The sequence below is a fragment of the Chrysochloris asiatica genome, unplaced genomic scaffold, assembly GCF_000296735.1.
Source record: "Chrysochloris asiatica unplaced genomic scaffold, ChrAsi1.0 scaffold00004, whole genome shotgun sequence".
Classification (NCBI taxonomy): domain Eukaryota; kingdom Metazoa; phylum Chordata; class Mammalia; order Afrosoricida; family Chrysochloridae; genus Chrysochloris; species Chrysochloris asiatica.
Window position 1 is genome coordinate 25,019,603 of NW_006408522.1, and position 22,433 is coordinate 25,042,035.

Below are 22,433 nucleotides of genomic sequence, written 5' to 3' on the forward strand. Positions count from 1 at the left end.
GGAAAACCAGTGAAGTTTATATATACAAAGAGAAGTCTTGTTTTTCTTCTTAGTGCTGCAGAGTCAGGTCCAACTCATGACAACTCTGTGTAGGATTTCCGAGGAGCGACTGGTGGGTTTGAACCACCAACCTTGTGGTTAGCAGTCCAGTGCATATCCTCAGCACCACACCAGGACTCCTAAAGAGAAGTTTATATCAAGGGGATGGCTCACAAATATAGAGGTGGAAGAATCCCAAGTCCAGGTTGGCTGAGCCAAGATCAGCTGGTGGGCTCAACAGACAGACAGGCAGACAGGAGTCCCAAGTCCGGGTCAGGTGAGCCAAGATCGGAGGATGCCAGGCAGGCAGGCAGACAAACAAGAGAGCAGGCTACTGACTCAGGTTCAGAGAACCAGAGGTTGAAGGATGACCCAGATGCAAAATCCAGATCCAGCGAAAAGAAGAAAATAAGCTTTTCCTGTGTGCCCGTTATATTGGGAGCAGGCCAAACCCCATGAACACATCCTTTCAATTAATTGTCTGCTTATAGCCAACCATAGAGTTAACTATGCCTGCTCAGACCAAATCATCATAGACTTTTAACTATGTCTATATTAGACCTCACCAGGGAGGTCTAACTGCCAAACCAGGAGTCCTGGTGTGGCGCTGTGGGCTAATGCTTCAGACTGCAAAGTCGTTTGAACTGCAAGGTTGGTAAGTTCAAGCTCACCAGCTGCTCCTTGGAAACCCTATACAGGGTTGCTATGGGTCAGAACCGACTCGATGGCACTTAACAACAACAACAACAAGGTTATAGAAAATACCATGGCTTGGGTCAGGTGCACCTTAGTCCTCAAGCTGACATCTTTGCTCTTCAACACTTTAAAAAGGTCTTGTGCAGCTGATTTGTCTAATGCAATACGTCATTTAAACTACAGAATTGTTTAAAATAGTGTCATATTTATAAATCCTAAAATATATAGCAATAAAGTCATGCTTAAAATTAGGATGCATTGGTACATTCAAGGGAAGGATTATTATTAACCATTAAAATAAATGTTCAATATTGTTGTTGTTAAGTGACATCAAGTCAGTTCCGACCTTGCGGTCCAGTGCTTATCCTACAGTGCCAACACAGGACTGCTACGTAATTAGACGCAAAAAGAGAATAATTAGAATAGACGCAAAGTATAATTATGCATTAACTATCTAAAAACATGAATTCATGCGGAAAGAACTGGAAGTTTACACAGAAAATAGTGTTTGTAAGCAGGTTTTCTTCCTTTATTTCAATTTTTCTTTTTAATTACAACTTCTGCTAAAATAGTGTTTGAATAGTAGGTTTGTAGGTTTTCTTCATTTCAATTTCATTTCTTTTTAATTACAAATTCTGTTAATTATATTGTGAAACAATATATGGTGGTTTCTTTTAAACTGTTTTAATAGTTACCTTATTTTTGATCCCAAGGGCAGTAAAGGTCAGTTTATAATTCGCTGAAAACCTGAGTAAGACTTTAGGCGCCTCAATTCATTGAGACGTAACTAATTTATTATTACTTAATAATATTCACCGCAATCGTTTTTGCTAACTACAAATATAACAAGCATTGCGTGTAAAATGAGTTGCTGGAAAGGTTTCCAAACATCACAGGAACACACATCGCAATGTGCGGGATAAGTGCACATAGAAAATGACAGAAAGACTAATACCTGTCATATAATACGGGCATGTCAGCCTTTTACCCGCGAAAGGCTTCTGGTCCTGGGATGTTCCTTACTTTCCCCAGAAGATGATTCCAGTGTCGCAGGCAAGTACTGTTCTCTTGCCTGCGAGGCTGGAAACTGATAGATATGAGCGCGAGGTTCCCAAGGCCTCAACCAGTATCCGCAGCACCCGCTAGGCCTGGGCTATTCCCCAGTTGCTAGGCTAAGTTGCTAAGGCACCAACCGTCTCTCAGGAAGACGGGGTAGTGCGCTTCCTTTTTGGCGTCGTAGCGATTCCTCTTAAAGTCGAGCGCATTTGTTCCGGAAGGAAACTTATAGTTCTACCGAGAGCGACGGAAAAGCAAGGAGAAACTGGGAGTGACGCCTGTGCGCCGCAGAGGACTGTGGGAGGAGGTTGTCTCCAATTTCTCCTCCCCCTCCTCCCTCCCGGCCAAGATGTCTGACATGGAGGATGATTTCATGTGCGATGATGAGGAGGACTACGACCTGGTGAGAGGCAGGGATCGGAACACTGGGGCTGGAGGTGGTGTCTGACTTTCGGGACCGGGGTAGGGAGCGGCTGCGGGGTCTCTGCGTAGAGCGTGTCCTCCTTCCAGCCCTTCCCGGTGCAGTGACAGGCCGGGTTTACCTCCTCCCCCTTCCCGCACCGGGCCCGGGCCCTGCTTATCTAGCATGGGGGAGGGGAGGGTAGAGAGGCAGCGTAGGCGGTCCCGGGTATTGCGCTCAAGTCCAAGTGTCTCCTGGCCACACGGACGCCCCCAGCCCCAGGTGTCCGGTTCTCGGTGCGCCTACTTCTCAAACACAGTGAGACCTGCTTCGGCGACCGTGCAGCGGTCTAGGCCCCAGCGTTGCTCTTTCGGGTCCCTTCTCTTTCTTGAACTAAGCGAATGCGAGATGCTGCGAGAAGGATCTGAACGCTGAGGGCTTTACTACTCCCAGGCCTGGCTCGAAACGCCACTTGTGCGTCTCCAGGAGACATAGCTTAAATACTCTTGTTGAACGTTAGTCTTGATTTGGGGTAAAGGTGCGAGGAGAACTCAGAGCAAGGACAAACCAAGGCTGTGATTCTTTGTGGACTCGACTTTCTCCCGTGTTGCGGCTAGTGGGTTGGAACTGCACACTTTTTCTGTTAGCCCCCAAGCACTTAATTACTGCGCCACCAGGGCTCCTTAGAGCAAGGGTAGCTGGAAACAAGAAAAAACGCAGTTAAACTGCTTGTTCTAGCCTTTAAAGGAGTGGGCTGGGGAGGTGATTTTGCTTATTTAGGGTGATGGTGGTTTTTTGTTTTTTTATGGAGAGGGTAAATAAGACCCTTCGACTCAATGACATTTTCTTTGACTTTAGAATTTCCCAGTATTCATAGTTTAAAAATATTATCAGCATAGAAATAAACGAATTTATCTAGCTGAATGCTGACTTTTAAAGATTTATGGTTGAATTCATGAACGAATTTACAGGTTTAAAAAAAGAAAACAACCAATTCATAACGTTTCTGGTTGCGAGAGTCTGGGTGGGAACTTAAAATTTATCTGTACCAAGAATTGTCAGCTTTGCTCTGTTTATTTGTTTTGGGGGCTCTTTTACAGATTCTCAATATACTAATAATAATTGTTTTTGATGCATAACATGTGTACAGAGGTAATCTAAAAACTATTTCTAGCTAATCATTCCATTTTCAAAGAAGAGATATTTTTCAAAAGGGAGAGAGGAATGCTTGCTATATACTTTGTAATCGTAGTAGAGATTTCTGAAATTCTCCGAATTGAATGTAAAGTTTTGCCAATAGTTAGGATTTCTGCCTTGCATTTTAATTTGTAGAAACCAAACAAGTTACAGATCGAATGTGTTACTTATGTTTTCAGAGGTGTTTTGTTTTTGTTTGTTTACTTATTTATATTACTGGTGTTTTTGTAACTGTCAAGTGTTTCTGTCAAGTAGGTTTATATTTTTAGTGTGGGTTTCTAAATCTTTCTGCTCATTTCTTTCCTGAAGAATAGTTTATTGAATACGTTACTTGTTAGCTCTATGGCTAACTTGACACTTTCACTAAGAATGTATGCAAAAATAACAGTAAGAATCTTCCTGTCCCATGAAATACTCAATCTGTACACGAATTTTAATTAAACATGCAGTGTTTAAATTTGATTGCTCCTCTTTAGCTGTTTAAGGCCTAAACTATGTGTGTAGCATAATAAAGTTGAATATGTAGTTGCTTCCACTTATTTTTTGTTCTTTACCAAAAAAGAAAAACACTACAACAAAATTAAATGTTTTTCAGGATTCTGTTAAGTATATATTGTGTGTGTCTCTAACATAGACACCATTCTGGATTCCTAATCCTGTGTCAAATAGTGAAGGTTTTAGTTTCTGTCAAATAACAGTTAAATTTTGGTGTCATAAAATTTAATTACTAATTTGTCATTTGTATTTTTCTTAACAACCAATTTCCATAAATCACTTTAAGTAGGTTGTTACGTGCTGTAGGTTGGTTTCTTTGTCTCAGGGAATGGAGAAGTGCGAGGTCGTACTGGTAAATTCCAGTTACTCAATGCTAATTTAACATACTTATAGATTATTTGCTGGTTTTAAATAATAACCAGTATACCATATGATAATATATGTTATATAGTATGGTCTTATAATAATATCATACCATATAATAATGGTGCTTTGAGTTAATGCGCTGGACTGCAAGGTTGCTTTGAAGTGCAAGTTGATGGTTCAAGGTCACCAGCCACTCTTCGGAAACCCTTTTGGTTGGTTGGTTATGTGCCATGGAGTCGCTTCTGACTCAGCAACCCTGTACAGGGTTTCCGAGGCTATAAATCTTTATGGGAGCAGAAAGCTGCATCTTTCTCCCATGGAACAGCTGGTAGTTTCGAACTGATGACATTAAGGTTCGCATCCTGACTCGAAACCACTACACTGCCCGAGCTCCTTTGGAAACCCTATACAGGCTCACTATGAGTCCATACCTACTCGATGGCACTTAACAACAACATAAAATAATATATGGTATGGTCTTATAATAATAACTATTATTATTAGCCCTGGTGTGGTGCTGTGGGCTAATGCATCAGATTGCAGAGTTGTTTGAACTACAAGGTCGGTGGTTCAAGCTCACCAGCTTCTCATTGGAAACCCTATGCAGGGTCGCGATGGGTTGAAATCGATTCCACAGCACTTAACAACAACAACATCATGCAAGTCAGTTTGAACTGCAAAGTCAGTGATTCAAGCTCATCAGCCACTCCATGGAAACCTATTACATAGTCACTATGGGTCAGAACCGGCTCGATGGCACTTAACAACAACCATTCATTAGGTTGACTAGGCCATTGATAAGTTAGCTGTATGATATTTCCACAGTCCAGCTGTTCTAGTATGAAGTTGCTTAGTCCTGATACTTTTAGAGAGAAATGAAACAGACTGGCATTATATCATAAATTACTCTTGAGTAGGTCCCTGGGTTGTACAAATCGTTCCCATGTTCAGCTACTAACCTAAAAGTCGGAGGTCTGAGTGAACTCAGAGGTGCCTTGGAAGAAAGACCTGGAGTTCTTTCTACTTTAGAAAAATGGCGTTAAAATCCTGTTAAGTACAGTTCTACTCTGACATATGTGAGGTTGCTATGAATTGTAATTTATTCCCATAGCAACTGGTATTATAGATGGTGTTTGTTAAGTGCTGTCAAGTTGGTTCTGACTCATAGGGACTCTGTATAGGGATTCCAAGAAGCTTCTGGTGGATTTGAACTGCCGACTTTGTGATTGGTAATCCAGTGTGTATCCAGGTAGGGCATTGTATATTTGGATAAAATTTATTTAAAGTATCAAGTCGGTTCCAATTTATAGGGCCCATATGTAGGATTTCCAAGGTTGTAAATCTTTAGGGGAGCAGAAAGCTTTACCGGTCTCCCAAGGAGCGACTGGTAGATTCGAACTGTTGATTTTGAGTTTAGCAGTACAGAGGGCTTCTTAGAAATAACCATAGAACATGATGCTTTGATTTTAAAAATCAAACAGATTTTTGGGGTCAGTGTGTGTATATATATATAGTAAGCCCATTTGAAAAAAGAGAGGTAAATGAAATAATGTGGGACAAGGCATTTGGGTATTTAGTATAAAGATTAACTTGTTACCGTGTAGATAAGGACCTTGGAGATTATACTCCCCTTCCTCCTCATTTATTGTCGGCTTTTAATACTTAAAACAATCATTAGAGGTCTGTATTTTGTACATATACAAGGGCAGGGTGTGTGTGTTTGACAAGTTTTGTGAGAAGCAGCAAGGCTGGGGCCCCCTCTTTTGGTTCAGCTTGTTTTACCTGGGTTGGGCAGTGGAACTGGCCAGGCCAGACCCTCCTGGAGGCCTAGGTGTGTGGCCCACCCCTGCCAGCATGCCCTGCAGTAGCCCACCACGCTGGTGGAGTTGGGAGGTGGAAAGGTGCGATAGCACAGAGTGTAGCCAGGTGATGGTGGTCACCTGCTGCTCTAGAAATGGCGGGCTATTCCATATCACCATCACCATCCCCATCCCCAGTCATCATGGTGATGGGGAAGGTGTGCTGTTGAAGGTGGGTAATTGAGCAGGACAGAGGCAAGAACACCACCAGCCCGACACCACCATAATGCCGTGGTCTTGGAATCTAACTGGGTTGATAAGGGAGGAGTGGGTATATATTATTTTCTTCTGAGACTGTTGTCCCAATAAACTACTGTTTGGCAACCAGAATTGTTGAGAGTTTTCCAGAAGAGATTTTCTAACATACTTTTATGGTGTGGGTCAGTGTTTTTATATGCTGCACAGATGTTTGGAATTTTACATGTAGTCTTCAGAAAGATGAGATTCGAATTCACAGTTGAGGCTTTTTAAAATATTTCTGTTTGGGCATTGTTTACTTAAAATTAGTCATCTGGGATGTCACCACAGTTATATATTTAAATATGTAACATACACAATTACAGAAAAGATAGACACAACCTAAATTAGCAACTCTTGTTGTTATTGTTACATGCTGAGGAGTGGCTGGTGGATTTGAATTGCCAACCTCAGGGTTGGCAGTCAAGTGCTTATCTTATAGCGCCACACCAGGAATGTAAATTAGCAATAGTGGAGGAATACAAATACTAATCAGTGGAAATTATTAGAGAAATTTTGATATATCCACGTGCTAGGATGGTGTGGTGTGCCAGCATTTCAAATCATGCTTTCAACCATTAATGTCCTTTAGAATATTCAGTGATGTAAAAAATACTTTTAATAAATATTATTGATCAAGACCTCTTGAGAAAAGTGACAGAAATGCAAGTCAGACTAGTTTAAATTACCTTTGTTGTTGTTAGGTGCCATCGAGTCAGTACCGATTCATAGCGACCTTATGCACAGCAGAACATTACATATGCTGGAAAAAAGGCATCTGTCAAATATCATAACCCCCAAAGCAAGAGAGTATTATTACTCTTAACAGGGAAATCCCAGGCAGAACTCTTAGACTCAACTGAGGTCTGTGTGCCTTTCTGTGAATCAGTTACTGAAAACTCTCATCTGGAGCATTATAGGAGGGGTGCTGGGGGAGAGGGGCAGGGAGGACATGAATCACCAGTACTGTGCACAGTCCAAATTTAAGTTGAAAAAATATCTAAAAATAATCCTTATTATCCCAATTTTTGTAGGATGGAAAATATAGGTAAAAATCTGGAAATAAATTATGGGTGTTTTGTTTTGTTTTTTTTATTGCTTCAAACAGTAAACCTTTATTACTTTCATAGCTGCAGGCAAGAGAGAGTTGCAGTATGCAAAGGATGAACAAAAATGTTAACTTTAATTTGGTTTGGGGATGCCAGCAATAATCCTGTCTGTTTTAAGAGTTCTTGCAAAATTGTCTTCAGAACCTGAAGTGTGTTTAAGCTAGCTCTTTAGGTAATACATGCACATGGTTCAAAACAAAATATAAAAATAGTTTGTTGTTAGATGCCATCGAATCAGTGCCGACTCATAGCGACCTTATACACAGCAGAACAAAACACTGCCCGATCCTGTGCCAACCTAAAAATATATACATTTAAAAATTCCTCTTTTCTTAATCCCCTGCTGCCCAGGCCCCATTTCTTCCATTTGTTGTTAAGTACAGTCAAGTCGATCCTGATTCATTGTGACTCTATATAGGCTTTCTGATAAGAGGTTGGTGGGTTTGAACTGCTGACATTACGGTTAATGGTCTAGTGCTTATCTTACAGCATGACCAAATAATGCATTTATACCCCCTCTTTTTTTTACAAGAATGTAGCATATTATGTATATACATACATACATACATACGTGTGTGTGTGTGTGTGCATACGTGTGGAGCTCTGGTAGCAAGGTCAGCAGTTCGAAACTACCAGCGAAAGATGAGGCTTTCTGTTCCCATAAAGATTTACAGCCTCGGAAACCCTGTACAGGGTAACTATGAGTCAGAACCGACTCCACGGCACATGACAGCAACATATATATATATGTATATATATACATACATGCATGCATACACACGTATACACATATATAGTTATACACGTTGCTTTTGAATTTGCCTTAGAGATGATTCTATACGTATGCAGAGTTTTTGCTCATTGCTTTTTACAGCTGCATTGATTTTGTGGTTGTACTGTATTTAATCAGTTCAACATTAATGAGCACTTGGCCTGTTTTCAATGTTTTGCTGTTATAAACAATATGCAGCTTGAGGTTTTTTTTTGTTTATTTAACAGCTTCAGCTGTAGCAAGACTTTGCCCTTGTTAAAAAATTTATTACGAGTCAGATTTGATTAATAAGGTGGGCCTTCAAACTGGATGATGCTGTTGTAGATCAGAAACACCTGATTCTAATGAAATTAATTTGCTCGCAAGTGCAGAAGTATTAGTAAGGCATAGCAGGATCATTGGAATAATTTTTTCACCTACTGAAGTTACTACTTTATAGAAAAATATTGGTTTGGAGTATAAGTTTTGGTGAGTTCAAAAAAGGCTTATTGCATTATTTTATAGATTGTTGCTTGTTAAATGCTTTCAAGTCGGTTTCAACTCATAGTGACTCAGTACAGGCTTTCCAAGGCTTTCCAAATCTTTGCGGGAATGGAAAGCCTCATCTTTCTCCCAGGGAGCAGCTGGCAGGCTCGAACCGCAGACCTTGTGGTTCACAGTCCAGTGCTTAGCATATGAAGCCACCACACTACTCACAATATACCCTGTATATCTACCCTCAGCACTCGTGGAAGTAGCAGTCAGGAACTCAAACAGTGTATTGCATTAGACACATCTGCCTCACAAGACCTTTTTTAAAGTGCTCAAGAGCAAAGATGTCAGTTTGAGGACTAATACCCCACGGTATTCTCAATAGCCTCATATGTATGTGAAAGTTGGACAATGGATAAGGAAGACTAGAAGAATTGGTTCATTTCAATTAGGTTGGAGAAGATTATTGAAAATACCAGAGACTATCAGTTGAACAAACAAATTGTGTTGGGAAAAGTGCAACCAGAATGTTCTTTAGAAGCATTTAATGGTGAATCTTGTTTTCTTAGAGCACAGATTCTTAGAACTAATATTGACAACAAACAGAAGTAAATAGATTAACTGTGAATCTTTATTAGAAGTTCAAGCTGCACTGAAGGCATTGGCAAAAAACAAGACTCCAGGAATTGATAAAATACAAATTGAACTCTTTCAGTGAATTGATGCAGCAGGTGCTCACCCATCTATGCCAAGAAATTTGGAAGACAGCTACCTCCTGGTCAACCAACTGAAAGAGATCCATATTTGTGCCCATTACAAAGAGAGGTGACCCAGCAGAATATGAAAAGAACTAGAACCTAGGTCTGTGACCTTAATTAATGACTCTCTTTGGTAAATTTAATATGAAGACTGAAAGTTTAGCATTCTGTTATACTGTAGCGCCCATTAGCGTTAAGTGGAATTGATATAGCTGCTATGTGTTGCGGTGTTTTGGAACTTTTCACCCACTTCTCAAACAAACATTAACTGAGCAGTGTCTGTATCCCAGACTCTGGGGATAACAAATGTGTGAAATAAAGTTCTTGCTTTTCAGAAGCTCACAGTGAGAGAGGTGGGAGAGACTAGGGAATGACACACACACATACCTGTTAGAGAGAATTGTATCATGTAGTGGCATGAGGTTATTGATAAGTGCCGTCGAGTCAATTTCGATTCACAGCAACCCTGTATAGGGGTTCCAAGGAGCAGGTGGTGAATTTGAACCACACACCTTGCAGTTCAAACCAACCTTGCAGTCGAGTGCTTATGTACAGCACCACACCAAGGTTCCAGAAGTGTGTTGTTGTTGTTGTGAAGTGTCGTCGAGTTGGTTCCAACCCTTAGCAACCCTGTATAGTGTTTCTGAGGAACGACTGGTGAGCTTGAACCACCAACCTTACAGTTCAGAGCAACTTTGCAGTCCAGCATATTAACCCACAGCACCACACCAGGATACCTGAAGTGTGATAGATGGAAAAAATTATTTTGCTTAGAAGAGTTGGGAGAAAGATTCATGAAGAAAGTAATCTTTTTAGGTAAGCTTTGATAAATAATTTCCTAGAAGTGTTGGGCTAGAGGGAGATAGGAGTAAAGTTGGAAAGTTGTTGGGAGGTATGGTAGTTTAGAATTCTTAGCAAAGTTCAGTATCGTCACCAAAATAAAGCCAGGAAAATACTGTGAAACAGACTGTTAATTGCTCATATACAAGTTCAGACTGAAGCCAAAGAAAATTAAAACAAGCCCAACAGAGCAAATATATGATCCTGAATATATTCCACCTTAATTTAGAGACCATCTCAAAATCAGATTTGATTATTTGACACTAATGACCAAAGATCAGAAAGTTGTGGGATGACATCAAGAACATCTTACATGAAGAAAGCAAAAGGTGGTTTAAAGACAGGAAAAAAAGAAAAGACAAAAATGGGTGTCAGAAGAGACTCAAACTTGCACTTGAGCATGAAGAAGCTAAAGCAAATGAAGAAACGAGGAATTAAAAGAGCTGAACTGCAACTTCAAAGGGCAGCTTGAGAAGGAAAAGTAAAGTATTATAATGACATGTGCAGATGGCCTGGAGTTAGGAAGCCAAAAAGGAAGAACACACCCAACATTTCTCAAGCTGAAAGAACTGAAGAAAAAAATTCAAGCCTCAGGTTACAATATTGAACCAGTCCTGATGTGTGGTGCTGTGGGTTAATGCGCTGTACTATAAAGTCGGAACCGACTCAGTGGCACTTAACAACAACAACAGCAAAATACTGAATGATGCAGGAAGAATCAAAATAAGATGGAAGGAATACAAAGTCACTGTACCAAAAAGAAATGATCTGTGATCAGCCATTTCAAGAGGTAGCATATGATCAAGAATGGATGGTACTGAAGAATGAAGTTCAAGCTGCACTGAAGGCATTGGCAAAAAACAAGACTCCAGGAATTGATAAAATACAAATTGAACTCTTTCAGTGAATTGATGCAGCAGGTGCTCACCCATCTATGCCAAGAAATTTGGAAGACAGCTACCTCCTGGTCAACCAACTGAAAGAGATCCATATTTGTGACCATTACAAAGAGAGGTGACCCAGCAGAATATGAAAAGCATCAAACAATATCATTACTGTTACATGCAATTAAAATGTTACTGAAGATAATTCAGAAATGGTGACAACAGTACATTGGCTGAGAACTGTCAGGAATTCAAGCCAGATATAGAGGAGGCCATGGAACTAGGGATCTCGCTGCTGATAAATGGATCTTGGCTGAAACCACAGAACACCAGAAAGTTGTTTACTTGTGCTTTATTGACTATGTGGGTCATGGCAAACTGTGGGAAGTGGTAGCATTGTGAAGAATGGATATTCCAAAACATTTCACTGTGCTCAAGAGAAACCGACCAAGAAGCAGTTGTTAAAACAAAACAAAAGATACTGAAGGTTTAAAATCAGAAAGGTATGTGTCAGGGTTGTATTACTCTTATCTATATGTTGAACCAATAATCTGAGAAGCAGGATTATATGAGATTGTGTCATGAGGCTTGGAAGAAGACTCATTGACAACCTACGATATGCAGATGATACCTTGCTGGCTGGAAGCAAAAAGGATTTAAATACTTAGTGATGAAGATCAGAGACTACAGACTTCAGTATGGATTGTTCCTTAATGTAAAGAAAACAAAAATTATCAGGTCTGAACCAACAAATATCATGATGATACATGGAGAAAAGGTTGAAGTTGTCAAAGACTTCATTTTGCTTGGCTCCATTATCAACACTCATGGAAGTAAGCAGTAAAGAAGTCAAAGGACGTATCGCATGAGGCACATCTGCTGCGCAAGACCTCTTTAAAGTATTAAAAAGCAAGGCTATCAGTTTGAGGGTTAAGATGTACCTGACCCAAGCCAGGATAGTTCAGCTGCCTCCTATGCAATGAATGGACAATGAATAAGGAAGACCATAGAAGAATTAATGCATTTGAATTATGGTGTTGGCACAGAATATTGAAAGTATGATGGACTGCCAGAAGAACAAACAAGTCTGTCTTGGAAGAAATGCAGCCAGAATGCTCCTTAGAACAAGGATGACGAGACTTCACTTCTCATACATTGAGCATATATCAGGAGTGATAAGTCTCTGGAGAAGGACATCATGCTTCGTAAAGTGAAGGTCAGTGAAAAAGAGGACGACTCTCAACAAGGTAGATTGGCCCAGTGGCAGCAGCAATGGGCTCAAGGTTAACAGTGATTGTGAAGATGGTGCCACACTGGGCAGTGCTTCCTACTGTTGTACATAGGGTAACAGTGTGTCCGAACCAACTCCACAGCACCTAACAAAAAACCAGAGCACAGAGATTTCAAATTGTGTTGTGTATTTAAAGAGTAGCTTTGAGTGGTGTGGATGGGTTACAAATTGCTTTAAGGAGCTATAAGGACATGAAGTTATCATGTTAGTAGATCTCTTACTCAGTTTTAATTTTGTTAAACTTCAGTTTCTCTGTCAACACTTTCTTTAAACTTTTACAAATTTCTGTTTTTTATTTGACAGCTAAATAGCCATTATCTTTAATCATTTTTTTTTGTTGTTATTTTTTTAATTCTTCACCTCCTGTATTCCCTTTTCTGATTAATGGCATTATGTATTACCAAGATAGAACTTGGAAAAAATCATCCCAGTATAATAACTGAAGAATTGTTTGCTGTAGTGCACAGCTTGTGAGATAATTCTCTGAACTGCAAATGACAGGTTGGTGATGCCAGTCAGGGTGACTGGTTCAAGCTTTATAAACATGGTGCTGTGGGTCATAACAAGGGACTGCTTGATCCTAAGAAGCAATTCCATTGCAGGAGTTGTGCCAATTCTCATTTATATGTTTTAGCAACTATGTTTAAGTTCATTTACAGTTGCAAAAAAACCCAAGACCATTATATATTAACATTTCTAACTCCATTATAATGTGAAATAACTAAAATACCATAGAGGAAACCTGCGAAAGTTGGAAGTTGTGTAAGGTGGAAACATGTACACTGAAAACATAAATATTTTTCGCTAAAACAAGCGGTAAAGAGTGGTAAGACCTGTACCATGTCAACAGCAGAAAACTTGGCGATACTCCGAAAAACAAGCAGTTCTTGCACTTGCAGTTGGTTGAAGGCTTTTAGTGAATTTGAGGGAATTTGGAACTGATTAAGGAAAAGCAGCAATGGTCGAGAGCGCAATAGCAATTGTGAGCTTGGCACAGGACCGGACAGGATTTCCTTTTGTTGAGTTTAAGGTCGCTATGAGTTGGAGTTGACTCAACGGCACCTAACAACAAGGAAAAATATATGATCTCTTTATAAAGTGTTCAAGAGCAAAGGTATCAGTTTGAGGACTAAGGCGCGCCTGAACCATGCCATGGTATTTTCAGTAACTTCTTAGGCATGTGAAAGTTGGACAGCAGAAAAATTGATGCATTTGAGTTACAGTGTTGGAGGAGAATATTGAAAGTACCATGGACTGCCAAAAGGACTAAGATTTGTGTTGGAGGAAATACAACCAGAATACTCCTTGGAAGCCAGGATGGCCAGACTTCGTCTCATACTTCAGACATAATATCAGTAGGGACCGTTCCCTGGAGAAGGATATCACGCTTGGTAAAGTGGAGGGTCAGAGAAAAAGGCGAAGACCCCTAATGAGATGGATTGGCACAGTGGCAGTAGCAGTGGGCTCAAATGTAGCAATGATTGTGAGGTTGGCACAGGACCAAGCAGCGTTTTGTTCTGTGCATGGGTCGCTATGAGTCAGTACTGACTCAATGGCACCTAACAGTAGTAATAACAAGAAGAAGCAGTGCCCAACAAGCTAGTTATTGGGGCTGTCCCACTGACAGCTGCATAGCAGGTGCTGAGTCCTCCTGAAGACAAGATGGTCCAGAGTCCAGCAGTATGAGGGGACAGCAGCAAGGTGGGAAGTCTGGGGGACAGAGCTTCAATGACAGCAGCACCTTAGGGTCCTCAAAATTACATTTTAACTATGGCTGCCAAATGTTGGCAGACCTGGTGGGATGCTTTAGAATAAGAACTGAACTACTAACCACAGAATTGGCAATCCAAACCCACCAGCCGCTCGGAAATCCTATACTGGGTTGCTGTGAGTCAAAACTGACTGGACAGCACTTAGCACATAACAACAGCTATTAGATGTTGGCTGCAGTTTCACGGGTATGTGAAGCAGGCAGGCACTAAACACCAAAGAACCTGCCAAATAAGGGCTTTTTTTTTCCCCTCAACTTTTTATTGTGATTTGGGTGAAGGTTTACTGAGCAGATCAGTTTTCCATTCAACAATTCACATGCATTTTGTTTCAGGTCATTAATTAAAATCCTCGCAATGGGCTTTAAAAAAAAAAAAAAAAACAATTATATGTGTGCACATTTGAGTTTGGCAGGACTGACCCCTTTGGTTAATGGGCCTCTGTTTGCTATTAAGAAATAAACTTGAGACCATTACACAGGGCCATTTTCACTCACTCACATAACAGTTGTTGTTGTTATGTGCCGTCGAGTCAGCACATAACCCTGTACAGCGACCCTGTACAGGGTTTCCGAGGCTGTAAATCTTTATGGGAGCAGAAAGCCTCATCATTCTTCCGCGGAACAGCTGGTAGTTTTGAACTGCTGACCTTGTGGTTCGCAGCCCAGTTCGTAACCACTACGTAACAGTAGATCAAATCATTTTGATTTTTTTTTTTAGTTAGAAGATCAAAAGTTTAGAAATGCTATTATTTTTGGGGCAAGTCAGGTCCCACATGTTGCAGGTAACCAGTCTTGTAAGAGGTACCCAGTGATTGAATGACAAGGCACTATGATAGATGTGGCAGGGAATGTAAATTTGTTTTCAACAGTGTTACAATTGGTTTTCTAATTTGCAGATAATTGAGGGTAACCTCTTTAATTCTTCAAATGCCATTTTCTGTTTTCCCCTTTGCTGACAGCTCTGTAGTCTGTTATTGGCATGTGTCTCCTCATCCTGGCCTAGTTGATTCTTACAGTCTGTTGTAGAACAAGAAATGAAAGATAAATGAACATTGAATCCAAAATCTTAAAAATTGTGATGGTGTTGTTAATGTGCCATTGAGTTGGTTCCAACCCATAGCAACCCTGTATAGAGTTTCCTAGGAACGACTCATAAGCCTTGCAGTTCAAACCAACCTTGCAGTCCAATACATTAATCTACTGGGACGCCATTGTTGTTGTTGTTAAGTGCTGTCGAGTCGGTTCTGACCTATAGCAACCCTGTACAGGATTTCTGAGGCTGTAAATCTTTATGGGAGCAGAAAGCCTCATCTTTCTCCCGCTGAGCAGCTGGTAGTTTCGAACTGCTGACCTTGAGGTTTGCAGCCCGATTCATAACCACTATGCTACAACAGCTCCTTGGGACTCCATTGTTGTTGTTACTAAGTGCTGTCCAGTTGGTTCCGACCCATAGCGACCTTAAACAGGGTTTCTGAGGAGCAACTGGTAAGCTTGAACCGCCGACCTTGCAATTCAAACTGCTTTGCAGTCTGGCTCATTAACCTGTAGCGCCACACCAGGACTCCGGAACTCTATTGTTTTTGTTGTTGTTGTGTGCCGTGGGGTCAGTTCCGACTCATAGCGACCCTGTACAGGGTTTCCGAGACTATAAATCTTTACGGGAGCAGAAAGCCTCATCTTTCTCCCACGGAACAGCTGGTAGTTTCGAACTGCTGACGATGAGGTTCGCAGCCCAATTCATAACCACTATGCTGTCAGAGCTCCTGGGACTCCATTGTTGTTGTTGTTGTTGTTGTTGTGTGCCGTGGAGTCGGTTCCGACTCATAGTGACCCTACACAGGGTTTCCGAGGCTGTAAATCTTTACGGGAGCAGACCGCCTCTTCTTTCTCCCGCAGAACCACTGGTAGTTTCGAACTGCTGACCTTGTGGCTTGCAGCCCGACTCGTAACCACTACGCTACCAGGGACTCCATTAGAGAGTGATAAATGCTAAGCAGAAAAATAAAAGAAGAAGATAGAATAGGAAGTATGTGTGCTGGGGAAAGATTGCAATTTTAAACTGGTAAAGGGAAGGCCTCAGTGAAAAGGTGACATTTGAGTAAAGACTGTGAAGAAGTGAGAGGAAGAGCAGAGCAAAGGCCACAGTGCTAGACTTTGCCTTGCCTGACTTCATCAGAGTAACAGTAAGCGGCCAGTGTGAGTGGAGCTCTGGTGTCGCACTGTAGGATGAACACTAGGCTGCTACCCTCAAGCTGGACAGTTCAAACCCTCAGAAGCCTTATACAGGGTCACTAGGAGTCTGAACCAGCTCTATGGCCCTTAACAACAGCATGAGTGGAGCTAGGGAGATAACGACTAGTATGGAGTGAAGAATGCAATCTTCTGCGGTTTGTTGATTGTTGTAAGGATTTCAGACTTTACTCTTAGTAAATTGAGACGATCTGGGGAGTTCTGAGCAGAAAGTAACATAATTTGGTTTATATTTGAAAGAATCACTTTGATTCTGTATTACAACTGGACAGGAATGCAAGGATGGATGCAGTGAGATCAGTTAGGAGGCTGTTGCAGTAATCTAGGAAAGAGATCACTGTGGATTAGACATTGGGATGCTAACTGCCAGATCAGCGGTTCAAACCCCACAGCCTCTTTTCGGGAGAAAGATGAGGCTGTCTGCTCCCACAAAGGTTTGCAGTCTTCAGAGCCCTATAAAGGGTCGCTATAAGTCAAAATTGACTCGATGGCATTGAATTTGCTTGTCTTGTTTAGTTAGGCAAGGTATTTTAATATTTTCTAATATATTTTACGTAAAACAGTTAAAAAAGGACTGATATCCAAAGGTGGTGGTATTGCTTGTTGCTAAGTGCTGTCAAGTCGGTTCTGGCTCATAGCGACTGTGTATAGAGTTTCCAAGGAGCGGCTGGTGAGTTTGAACTACTATCTTGTGATTCAGATCTACTTTGCGGTCCAGTGCTTATCCTAGAGCGCCACACCAGGACTCCAGAGGTGAGGAGTAGAGCTTTTTAGCTATGATACTTTACTCCAGGACACATAGAAAATTGGGGTTTCCCTGAAGAAGTGACAGCGTAAGTTGAGATCTGAAATGATGTGGCTTTCTGCTCCCATAAAGATTTACAGCCTCAGGAACCTTAGAAGAGGAAGCAAAGACAAGAGAACAGCATTGTAACTGTGGCAAAGGGTTTGATCATATGTAAGGTAACAGGCCAGGCTGACTACAAATGAGGGAGAGTTCGATGGAGAGACCAACGTTAGCACTCAGATTTGATGACTTTTTAAGAGCAACAGGTAGTCATTTTTCAGGCAAAAACTGAGATAATTAGTCTTTATAAAGATAATTCTGATTATTCAAGATGAGAAGATTGGAACTTGGTTAAAAATGAAACGGGGGTAGCTATTGTAGTCTGTAGAGAGATAAAAGTGTCTCTTTTAGGTTGGATGGTAGTAAAAAGGCAGAAAGCAGGTAGATTTGGGATTTTTTTTGAAAGTAGAATTTTTATGTTCCAACAGTATGAATTGATGTCAATTCTTCAGTTATTTCTTGTTATATAAGTACGTATAGAGTGTGCTCATTTTGTCTAGCAGGAAAACTCACAGAAGTCATTACTATAGCATTATTATTTTGTATACAGTTGGCTTATTCATTCTTTAATTGATTTTTAGTTTGATCAGTTTCATTATAGTAGAACCTATAGGACAAGAGGTAAGAAATGATTGAATGATTGTTGTTGTTGTTATGTGCCGTGGAGTCGGTTCCGACTCATAGCGAACCTGTACAGGGTTTCTGAGGCTGTAAATCTTTACGGGAGCAGAACGCCTCATGTTTCTCCCACAGAACAGCTGGTAGTTTCAAACTGCTGACCCTGAGGTTCGCAGCCTGATTCGTAACCACTACGCTACCAGAGCTCCTATGTTTGAGTGATTATGAAATATAATTACTACCCTGTTTGCTCTCATACCTAAAAGAGAATTTCATGTTAAAGATCACTGAGCTATCTCACGTGAGGAAATAATTAGCCTCTAGAGGGCGCATATTGCAAAGCCACTATTTCAGTTGTTAATGTGGCCAGATTTTGAACTTACTGCACTTACTATGTAGTATAACTTTCTTTGGACTCCTGGTATGTATGGTACTGTAGTATAAGCACTGGAGTACAAACCACAAGATCTGCAGTTCAAATCCACCAGCTGCTCCTCAGAAATCCTATACAGGATTTGAATATCTATGAGTTTGAAGCCAACTTAACAGCACTTTAAAACAATGTACGTTTCTTAATTCTCATGTGCCTTTATGAGACTTAATAGAATTTCAGTAAACATCACTATAAAGTATAGGAGCTCTGGTAGCATAGTGATTACGAGTAGGGCTGCTAACCTCAAGGTCAGCAGTTCGAAATCACCAGCTCTTCCACGGGAGAAAGATGAGGCTTTCTTCTCCTGTAAAGATTTACAGCCTCAGAAATCTTATGCAGGGTTTTCTGTGAGTTGGAACTGACTCCACAGCACTTAACCAACACCACCATCACTATTTAAAAAAAAAAACTTACTAATCATGTTGTTGTTAAGTGCCATTGAGTTGATTCCAAATCATAGCAACCCTGTATAAAGTTTCCAAGGAACAGCTGGTAGGTTTGAACCACCGACCTTGTGGTTCACAGTCCAGTGCTTATCCTACAGTGCCACACTGGGAATGCTTGTTAACCATTTGTTGTTAATGTGCCGTGGAGTCAGTTCTGACTCACAACGACCCCGTACAGGGTTTCCAAGGCTGTAAATCTTTACAGGAGCAGAACGCCTCATCTTTCTCCCGCGGAATGTTATGCCCAGAATTCAGGGTCCCCAAAGACCACCCAGGAGCCGTGTACGATGCAAATACATAAGGGAAGTTTAATCAAGCTCGAGCCAGGTCTCTAACCTTATCCGACGCATTGGAATAGGGAAAGAGCCCCAAATTCATTGTCTGCAGGGTTTTTATAGAATTTTCAAACAGCTCAGGTTTCTCAGCTTTACAATCTTTGGATTGGTTAACAATTGGCAAACTATAAGATGTTACAGTTTAATTGGTCAGTACTGGTGGTCTTTGTTCTTAGGCTAGGGTAAAGGAAAACATCTGGCCTCTGGCCTTGAGCTGCCTGGCTATTTATACATATATCATTTTCTTGGAGCTAGAGGACGCGTTCAGGCTAATGTACAGAATGGAGATTGACCTTGTTTCTGGAGGGAACTAAAAACTGAGGCCTTGTCTATTTAAAATGCTTTCCTGAGCCTGACTAGAGTTTAGTCAAGCAGTCTCTAGGTAGGCAAAATCAGGTAAAATCAGTTTGGACCTTACAGGAACAGCTGGTAGTTTCAAAGTGCTGACCCTGAGGTTCGCAGCCCGATTTGGATTTAAAACCATTCTTGTCTTTTTGTGTTTACTTCCAGGTAATTGACATAAACTTACCCATTGTAATGACAGCTGAAAAGGAAATAATCTTTGTCTTTCTAAAATAGTCATTTTTTGTTATTCAGGTCTTTGTTTTGTGATCCCCATTATTAGTTTGTATGTCTTGGAACTGTTTTGAACTCATTGTTTAGATGGCTCCACAAAATTGTTCTTTCTGCCTTACTGTCCCTATACCATTTTCATTAAGAAATGAGATTATGTGATGAAAATATCATAAAATGATATCAATCCATTTTATTTTGCTAATTTCATTGGTAATAATTAAGTTACATTAATGTAATTAAGCAACTGCTGAGTATTGTGGAATACAGATAAGGCAAATACTCCTATTAACATATAATGATTGTTTTTATGCAAATAGCGCAAACCCTATACGAGGTCGCTCTGAGTCAGAACCCACTCGACAGCACTTAACAACAAGAAGCCAATATTAATTCTTTTGTGCTGGTTTTACATGTATTTGAGATTGTTTTCTTTTGTCTAAATGTATGGTTTCTCCAAATTAACAGCATTCACCTTTTGCAGTGTGCTATGTAGGTGTCTTTCTTTTCTAAATTTGTCTTTCTTTTCAATACACAGGAATACTCTGAAGATAGTAACTCTGAACCAAATGTGGATTTGGAAAATCAGTACTATAATTCCAAAGCATTAAAAGAAGATGACCCAAAAGCAGCATTAAGCAGTTTCCAAAAGGTTTGCCTCTTTTTTCCAGTTGATTCTTTGTCTTTATTTTCTTAACAGTATCATAGAAAAAATAAATCCCTAATAATTTTACCCCAGAACTGTATTCCAGGCATGTGATATAAAATCAATTCAAAATGTCTAATGATGCTAGATGTCATTGGAAAGTAGCATATTTAGTATTGGACTAAAAATTTCTCTTTTTTTAGGTTTTGGAACTTGAAGGTGAAAAAGGAGAATGGGGATTTAAAGCACTGAAACAAATGATTAAGATTAACTTCAAGTTGGTAAGATTTGTTTTGAGGAGAACTAAGCTAATAATGAAACTAATTAGGTAAAAACCTCATGTGGCAGCAAATATTACCATAGCTACTTCTCTAAAACAGATCTATGGGTATGTTTCTATGTTTAGTCTGCTTTGCAGTTGGCAACTACATTCTGGGGGCAGGGGAGGAATCTCCATAAGACATAAGAGTTTTTTTATTTAATAAAATTTATGCTTTAAATTCAAGGATGATGTTTAGTTGTGTTATTAAAAGAATTACTTTTCCACGTTCCTCATATTTGCTTGTAATAGTTTTTCCACAGACTCAAACCAAAAATTATAGTGTTATTCTTGACTCCTCTCTTTGTCTCTCACCCCACAAATTATTTTTAGTAGATTCAGGGGTGATATATACCTTCAAAATAGATCTTATATCTGACTTCGCATTTGTCTTATCATTTGTACCTCTGCTACTCTTGTCTAAGCCAGCATCGTCTATGAACTGGATTATTGTAGTAGCTTCCTAACTCCTAACTGCCAGCCTTAATTCCATCCTGGCCCTGCTGCTGTCTGTTCTCCACAAGCAGCAGTGTCCCTTTGAAAATGTAAGTCAGATTATGTCATTCTTTTGCTCAACATCTTCCAATGATTTTCATTCTCAGTAAAGTTCAAAGTCTTTCCTATGGTCTACAAGGTCCCATGTAAAGCACACCTTTTTGCTCTCTCTTACTGTCTTACACTTGACTGTTCCTCTGCCCGGTGTCTTCTCCTCACTTGATGCAGCTGTCTGTTAATAGAGCACCATGTATCTGAATGTCCTTCCTAAAACCACTCTGTATAGAAGACTATTCTTACTTACCATCCTCATTTAACGTCAACCTACTATTTATTTCTTTGCTTATGTCACCGTTTGCTCTTTTTAACTTATTTATCGTAAATAATAAATATTTATGTTCTATCCCAGTAGGAGAGAGCAGGACTTTGCTCTGTTCATTCCTCGAACCTGTAAAAGTGTCTGGCACTTAGTAGGTATGCAGGTATTTTGTTGAATGAACTCAGAGATAGCTAGAATTGTCATGATGTACCTTCATAGAGTACCACTTATCGATATCAAACAGGGCAGAAAGTGGACTGGAAAAGAAGCCTTTAGGAAACGAGACAAGGAAAAGTTTCATTATCTTTCCATTGCATTTTTCTATGAATTTTTGGAAGCTCCCCATTATATATGATGGAGCCCTAGTGTGGCGCTGTGGGCTAATGTGCCGTTTCAACCACAGGTCAGTGGTTCAAGCTCACTAGCTCTCCTTGAAAACCCTATACAAGGTATTCAGGGTCTCTACGGGTTGGAACCAACTTAACAGCACTTAACAACAAGAGTATATATGATAGGCACTGGACTGTGAACCACAAGGTCCGAAGTTCAAGCCTGCCAGGCACTCTACTAGAGAAAGGTGAGACTTTTTCTTACCACAAACATTTAAGACCTTGGAAACTATAACTGGGTTGTTTTGAGTTGGAACTGACTCAAGGGCACTTAACAATGAGAAGTAGATGCAGGTACAAATCTTAGATCACAAAAGGTAGAGGAACTTTTAGAGAAGAGATAAAATTGAGCTCAGATAAGCAGAGTAAGCTTTTCAAATGACACAAGAGCTGTGACTAATGGAAAGATAGGTGATCATCTGTTAGCACATTCTTTTTTCACCTGTTTCTATAATTCCCATATGCCTCGTCCCTCTCCTCTTTAGCATCTTAATCCCATCCATCTGAAATTTAATTCCTGAA

At 40.3% G+C, this 22,433-nt stretch overlaps 1 protein-coding gene across 3 annotated transcripts in view; it reads left to right on the top strand.

Moving 5' to 3' along the window:
- Positions 1–2,062: 2,062 nt before the first annotated feature.
- Positions 2,063–22,433, top strand: part of COPS2 (COP9 signalosome subunit 2) — a 34,835-nt gene continuing 14,464 nt past the window's right edge. For 2 of the 3 annotated variants that reach the window (XM_006831673.1, XM_006831672.1), the window contains exons 1-3: positions 2,063–2,194; positions 20,282–20,395; positions 20,593–20,670. In XM_006831673.1, coding sequence (XP_006831736.1) covers positions 2,141–2,194; positions 20,282–20,395; positions 20,593–20,670 — 246 coding nt within the window. In that variant the 5' untranslated portion in view covers positions 2,063–2,140. The remainder of the gene's footprint in view (positions 2,195–20,281; positions 20,396–20,592; positions 20,671–22,433) is intronic. The other variant, XM_006831674.1, reaches the window with a different exon arrangement.